The sequence below is a fragment of the Cebus imitator genome, unplaced genomic scaffold, assembly GCF_001604975.1.
Source record: "Cebus imitator isolate Cc_AM_T3 unplaced genomic scaffold, Cebus_imitator-1.0 Scaffold24, whole genome shotgun sequence".
NCBI classification, from domain to species: Eukaryota; Metazoa; Chordata; class Mammalia; order Primates; family Cebidae; genus Cebus; species Cebus imitator.
Window position 1 is genome coordinate 13,827,234 of NW_016107339.1, and position 7,292 is coordinate 13,834,525.

Here is a 7,292-nt window from a genome sequence, read left to right on the forward strand (position 1 = left end):
TAGAATCTCCCTCTGTCATTCAGGCTAGGATTAAGTGGCATGATCTTGGTTCACTGCAGCCTGGCACTTCCAGGTTCAAGCAATCTTTCCCCTTCCAAGTAACTGGAAATAAATTAGTTTCTAAGTAAATTATCATTTTCAGTTCACCAAATTAAATGTGATATTCTGGTTGCATTGCACAACTTTCAATAGTATTGAATTATTATTGGGGTAGAGACATTGTTTGTTCTCAAATCCAGGAACAATACTGACTTTTACCCAGGAGATTTTAAACTTTTGTTTTTGTTGTTTTGTTTTGAGACAGAGTTTTTCTCATGTTGCCCAGGCTGAAGTGCAATGCTGAGATCTCTTCTCACCACAATCTCTGTCTTCCAGGTTCAAGTGATTCTCCTGCCTCAGCAACCCAAGTAGCTGGGATTACAGGTGAGTACCACCATCCTCAGATAATTTTGTATATTTAGTAGAGATGGGGTTTCTCCATGTTGGTCAGGCTGGTCTCGAACTTCTGACCTCAAGTGATCCACCCAACACTGCCTCACAAACTTCTGGGATTACAAACATTAGCCACTGTGCTCGGCTGAAATTTTGAACATTCTGGATTAATATAATTGTGTTTTTTCCAAAGTAAATGAGGCACTTTTCTTCTTCAATTTCGCGATGATCAAACTGACTACTTTATGATGAGAAATCTTCAATAATACTTCTGAGCTATAGTTTGTATTTAGAAATTTTGAGGTCACTGTTACCTCTAATAAGAAGGAGACTTCTCAGGAGCTATGGGTGTCATCACATAAGATAAATGCAAATGTTGTCATTTCCAGAGGAGGGAAAGGATGGTGATGAGGGGAATCCTTTGAAGGAACTAGAATTGTTACACAGTATCTTTCTCAAATTGTTTAATGCCACCTTTTATGAAAAGAAGTAGTCTTACTGCTATGCACATCCATAAATTATACAAATATACATAATTTTAACCCAAGGGACATTACTTTCAGAAATAGAATGTGTAGGAGCATGGTATAGTGGCTGACCTTGCGAAGTATATCATTTGGTTCAATCTACAGTGTACCATTTACTAGCTTTGTATTTTTGCAAAAGTTGTTTTGTCTCCATTGTTTTATCCTCTCCACATGTAAGCATGAAAAGGATGTTTATTTTACTGAGCTGAGGTGAGAATTAAATAAAAATATGAATTATAGAAGCCCTTAGTGCAATTCTGAGTACAGAGAAAAATGTTCATGTTTATTGCAGCATGGTGAGAATCCTGCCCCTGGAAACACTAAGGCACATAAGGAATGAGTTCCTAACAGAATTGTGGGAGAGTGTGGATTCATGCAGAACTTTATATGTACCGTTGTACTTGGAAGTCCATTCTGAATCATAGATGTCACATTTATATTACCATAAAGCTAATAATTACATAAATGTAGAATTATATGTTTAAAATTATATGATTACATCAATGATGTAATTCATAGTTTTTCCTTAAGGTTCTCTTTCCTGAACATTCTGTGAAGTATTCGTTAGCAAAGTCTTCTTATAACTTCCCTTATGATAAACAGGAGAAGCATAAGGATAAAGGGTCATAGCCTATTCCAAATGAGGAAGTCATAATGAAAACCAGGAATGGGAGATTCAACAATCTTCACATGAAATATTACTTATTTTAACACAGAGTTGTTCTGTCAACAGCTGACTTTGAGTCCTTGATCAATCCCTCGAACTCCTGAATACTTTGATTGCCCAGTTGACCTTATTACATTGTTAGGGTAAGTGCTGTACAAAGGCACCTTCAGACCATCCATTGCACATAGGTGCCCCTGCAAGCCCCTTGCCTCTGTGTGTTCTGGAGGTGCCACTAAACTTGGGAGCAGCATCAGGAGACACACTTGATAAAATCCTTTGACTCATATTATATTATTAAAAAACTTGCCATTTCCTTCAACTTTTTAAAGACATCGCTACCTGGAAATAGGCACAGATTAAACTCTCTGGTCAACAGCTGTCATTCTGTCAGATCATCAGATACCCAGGGCTGCTGCTCCTTGAGGCATCCACAGGATCACAGCATTTTCCAGTATTGAAGACATGAATCACAGTGCCTTCATTTCAACTGTGAGGCAGGAAGTAATTTTCCCAAATCTACAACATTCAGATGTGGTGCAATAAGAGCCAGATTAAAGCTCTCCTGATTTGCAACCATGTTCACTCCATCACTTTTATTCCTAAAACTCACACACTCACTCCTGGAAGCAGTTCTCTCATCAAGTGAGAAATGAATGCTCTTACAAAGCTCAAACTTGTCAACACATCACTTACCAGCACAGAGCTAGTTCACAATAGGGTCCCAATTAAAGTGTTTTACATGCAACTGGATCAAACCTTTCAAGTACTAAATTAAAACAATTAATTAGAGAAGGAAATTCTGTTTCAGAAGAGGACCTTCATACAGCATCTCTGAATAGAAACTGATGATGCTATTGATCTCAGATGCTGATTGGTTCTCCAACATGAGATTACCCAATCCAGGAACAAGAAAATCAGTAGCTGCCTCTCTATAATTGGAGATGTGGGGTCATATTTCTCCCTGAGTGAGATTTCCCTGGTGCTCTGTCCCCTGCTCCTGTCCTGTTGTCCAGCATGGTGTGTCTGAGGCTCCCTGGAGGCTCCTGCATGGCAGCGCTGACAGTGACACTGATGGTGTTGAACTCCCCACTGGCTTTGGCTGGGGACACCCGACGTAAGTGCACATTGTGGGTACTGAGCTACTATGGGGTAGGGAAAATAGGGAGTTTTGTTAATATTGTGCCCAGGCCATGTCCCTTAACAATTTGTGATGTTTTCTTCAGAGATTGCCCATCTTTATCATTGGATCCCAAATTATTTCCTCCACAATAGGAGCTAAGCTACTTGCTTTCTCCATGACAGGCCATTTGTTCTTAAATTTCCCCAAGAAAATATTTGCATCACATTTCCTCGTGGTTTTTGGAGGATTTAGAAATAAGGATGTTAAAATAAATTTCCCATACAGCACTGCCCTTTATTATGTTGATTTATGTGAGACAAAAGGAGGTTTTGTTTTTTTTTTTTTTTTTTGAACATTTTGTGGGAGTCAAGGAAATTCAAGGGGTCTGTCCTAGACGATCCTGTGTTACATCCTCCACAGGACCTTTGGTGTTGACCCCTCTTCCTCACATGTGAGGATGTACCGGGGGACCTCCCCAGTATCTCCTTTCTTTTCTTTCTGAACTCCAATGTTTATAAATCCTGTATCCCTGGAGTGTACATAGGTTATCTGACAAAAGCGATACTTAGTGCACTTACTTTCTTATGGGGAAACATCTGAGGAGCTGAAGCTGAGATCTTTAGTACTTGGAGTCACGCTACAGATAAAGAGCATTTATGAGGCATTCTTTGGTGCCTAAAGAACTTAAGGCATCCTCTGAAAACCTGACCCAGGTTAGTTTATTATGAATCTTTTTAAGCTTTCTATACTAATTTCTCCTACATCTCGTACATGCTCTAACTAGACATGACAAGAAGAGACTCAACTAACGTAGGATAAATAATATGAAACTATTTTTGTAAGTCAAAAATTGTCAAATATCAGAAATTTCATAATGTGTGGGCTTATAGAGAGAATGGGGACATTGTTCACATCTCAATAGGGCTGAAAGTCAATAAGCAAGTCCCAGGAACTCATTGTCTTACTGGGGTCTTGTCCTTAATTTCATAGGTTCACCCATCAGCCCTCAGCTTTCCTTAATTAGCCATGTCTGCTTACCTCTTCCTCCAGTTTCTATTTTTTCCCCAGATATGTTGCCATCATTTCCAGAAATCTCTTGAGGTGGCACAGACCCTAATCATTATGAGATCCATTGAAAGAGATGTTTTTTTGTTTTTTTTTGAGACAGGGCCTAGCTCCATCACCCAGGCTGTAGTGCATTTGTGCGATCTAGGCTCACTGCAACCTCTGCATTTAAGGCTTAAGTGATCCTCCTTCCTCAGCCTCCAGAATAGCAAAGACTACAGGTAGGCAACCATGCCCAGCTCATTTTTGTAATTTTCATAAACACCAGATTTTGCCATGTTGTCCAGGCTGGCCTTAAGCTCCTGGACTCACTCAATCCTCCTGCCTTGGACTCCCAATGTCCTAGGATTATAGGTGTGAGCCACCACGCCCAAGCAAAAAGAGATGAATCTTAACCACAAAATTTTAGACTGGGCACAATGACTCACACCTGTAATCCCAGAACTTTGGGAAGCCAAGACAGGCAGATCATGAGGTCAAGAGATCAAGACCATCATGGCTAACACGGTGAATTCGTCTCTATTAAAATCACATAAATTAGCTGGGCATGGTGGCCTGTGCCTGTAATCCCAGCTACTCGGGAGACTGTAGGAGGAATCCTACAGTCAGGAGAATCACTTGAACCCAGGAGACGGATGTTGCAGTGAGCCAAGATTGCGCCACTGCACTACATTCTGGCAACAGAGTAAGACACCATCTCGAAAAAAAAAATAATCTTTTTTTTTAAATCACTGTTTCTCTATCTGTGAATTCTACCAAATAGAAAGAGGAGAAAGAAGAAGTTTGCCTGTATTTCTCACAGGGAAGAGAAGGAGTACAGTGTGGCATCAAAATGAAAGGGTGCTGGAGCTTCAGCCCCTTCTTGCTCTCCAGGATCCCCACAGTGATCAGTTCCCAGATCCCTGGTTTATTCATGTAAATCACACTTATTTTTCTCAGCAGCAACTATTTACTAAGCTCCCCTCTAGGTTCAAATCATTCTATTTGATGAAGACAGAGAGGGTCCCTACTCTCAAGGAAGTTACACAAAGTACAGGAGACAATCACCCAATAAACATTTAACAAAGATGAAAATGTTAGAGAAAAGACATCACATTTGTGAAAAAGAGAGAAATGGATTCACCCAACTTCAGTTCATATGTTTCGGGAGCTCTACCTGAGCTCGTTTTCATTTTCATTCATGTTGCATTTACCAATTTAAAAGTTCTATATGTCTATCATGGCATGTGATGAAGAACACAAGGAAATCACTCCTTCTTCTGAGGTTTCACTAGCAAATTGGGCTAGGGTTGCCAAATAAAATACAGGTTCCTAGTTAAATCTGAATTTCACATACACAACCATAATTTATTGGCAATCCAGATTTCACTGGGCATCCTTTGGTTTTATTGGCCAAATCTCTCAACCCAAAGTGGGACACATGAGCATGGATTACAGGGCTAACCATGGAAGACACAGTGACAGCAGCTTCACACATGTTTATTTTTTAACTTTATCTCTGTAAAGAAAGTGCTTAGATAATTTAAGAATAAAAACATACACATTGTTTGATCCAGGGTGCACTCCTCTCTGCCATCATCTCTAAAGGCCAAAGAGAGCTTTGTGAAGAAGGTCTTACTCAAAGTCTGGGGACCTGCTCATTTTTTTGTAAACTGTCTGTGTGAGAATGTCATTTTCTTGGTTTCTCCCTTTCTGAGGGGACTTGACTACAAAAGGAGAATTCTGTCTCTGGCCAAGGCTGGTAATTTCAATCCTACTAATATTGTTGGGACTGGGAGACTGAAATAAATGAGTTAGTTGTGGAATTAAGAATAAAATAGCTGTGGTTGTGATTCATTACTACAGATAATTAGTGGACCAGTGGCAGAGAAACTAAGAAAGAAGATGATATGAAAGATAAATGATAAGATTTGATGACTGATTGGTAAGGCAAGGAAATCAATAAATCTTGGTTCTCAACAAGTTCATTTTTTGGAGAGATAGTACTGTACTGGGTTCAGAATTCTATAATCATTCATTATATGTAGGACCAAGATTTTCAATGGCTATTTTTCAGTGTAATTCTCAACTGTAATAATAGTTGCTTGTTCAACATAGATTTTTTTCAGATGGTCACACCCATTGTTCTTACCCAGGCAGAGTTCCCCATCCATCCCCTCCCTCCCATCATCCTTGGGGAACGTGGGGCAATGTTTGGAACAATTTTTGCTGTCACAACAGGGGTTTCGTCCGATATTTAATGAGTAGAAACCAGGGGAACTGCCTTAGAACCTGCCGTGTGCACAGCAGCCTCCGTCACCAACAAATAATTATCTGTTCCAAAACGTCAACAGTTCTGAGGCTGAGAGCACTGGTTCACACTGTGCTCTTCCTGAAAATTCTAGACTCACATCTTCTATACATTCACCGCCCCCATTCAGTTCTTTATGGTTTATTTTTGCTTGTTTCATTATAAAAAACTAGACAGTTGAATGAATTCAACCACTTTCCTGTTGAATCCGTTTATCAGTGCAAGTTCAATACCTTCATGTTTATTTTTTGCCTTATGCAGTATTTTTCACCATTTTCATGAGTTGTCGGTCATCACTGTCTCTATTAACTTTTCACAACTTGCCCCCTTCTAAGTCACAAACAGCGATGCTGCTGCAATTACTTTTCACTAAGGTGCCTCAGACTTCCGTAGTGATTCTACATTTGATATTAGTCACAATGTAAGTCTCCTTGTTTGGCACAAGGTGGTCACTAAGGAAGTGTTCACAGGGTGAATATGGTGTGGGCTATTGAAGGAACTGGTGAAGCCTGTGTGTGGGATGAGAGAAGGGGCAGAGGGTGTCTTTGGGTGGAGGCTCCCAGGAGGAGGCGGCGCGGGCTGCGGTGTGGGGCGGGTCCTCCTCCAGCTCCTGCTTGGAGGTCTCCAGAACAGGCTGGAAGCAGGAGGCGGGGCCAAAAGACTTGGGATCAGAGGCGGTATTCCCGCCTGGCCCCCCAGCCCCCGTCCGCCTCAGAAAGTCCGAGGATGAGCCCCTGGGCTGCGCGTAGTCGGGGTTGCGGGTGGGGCTGGTCAAGATTCCCAGAGCCCGCACCCCACCCAGGGAGCCCCGATGGCGGCGTCGCTGTCGGTGTCTTTCCCTGAGGCCGCCCATGTGACCGGATCGTTCGTGTCCCCACAGCACGTTTCTTGTTCCTGACTACGTCTGAGTGTTATTTCTTCAACGGGACGGAGCGGGTGCGGTTCCTGGACCGATACTTCTATAACCAGGAGGAGTATGTGCGCTTCGACAGCGACGTGGGGGAGTACCGGGCGGTGACGGAGCTGGGGCGGCCTGACGCAGAGTACTGGAACAGCCAGAAGGACTTCCTGGAGGACAGGCGGGCCGCAGTGGACAACTACTGCAGATACAACTACGGGGTTGGTGAGAGCTTCACAGTGCAGCGGAGAGGTGAGCGCGGCGGGCGGGGCCTCCCTGTGAGCTGTCAATGA

General features: G+C 42.1%; 1 protein-coding gene across 1 annotated transcript in view; it reads left to right on the forward strand.

The window, feature by feature from the left end:
• The first annotated feature begins 2,555 nt into the window (after positions 1-2,555).
• Positions 2,556-7,292, forward strand: part of LOC108300091 (HLA class II histocompatibility antigen, DRB1 beta chain) — a 13,922-nt gene continuing 9,185 nt past the window's right edge. The window contains exons 1-2 of the mRNA XM_037736210.1: positions 2,556-2,740; positions 6,982-7,251. Coding sequence (XP_037592138.1) covers positions 2,641-2,740; positions 6,982-7,251 — 370 coding nt within the window. The 5' untranslated portion in view covers positions 2,556-2,640. The remainder of the gene's footprint in view (positions 2,741-6,981; positions 7,252-7,292) is intronic.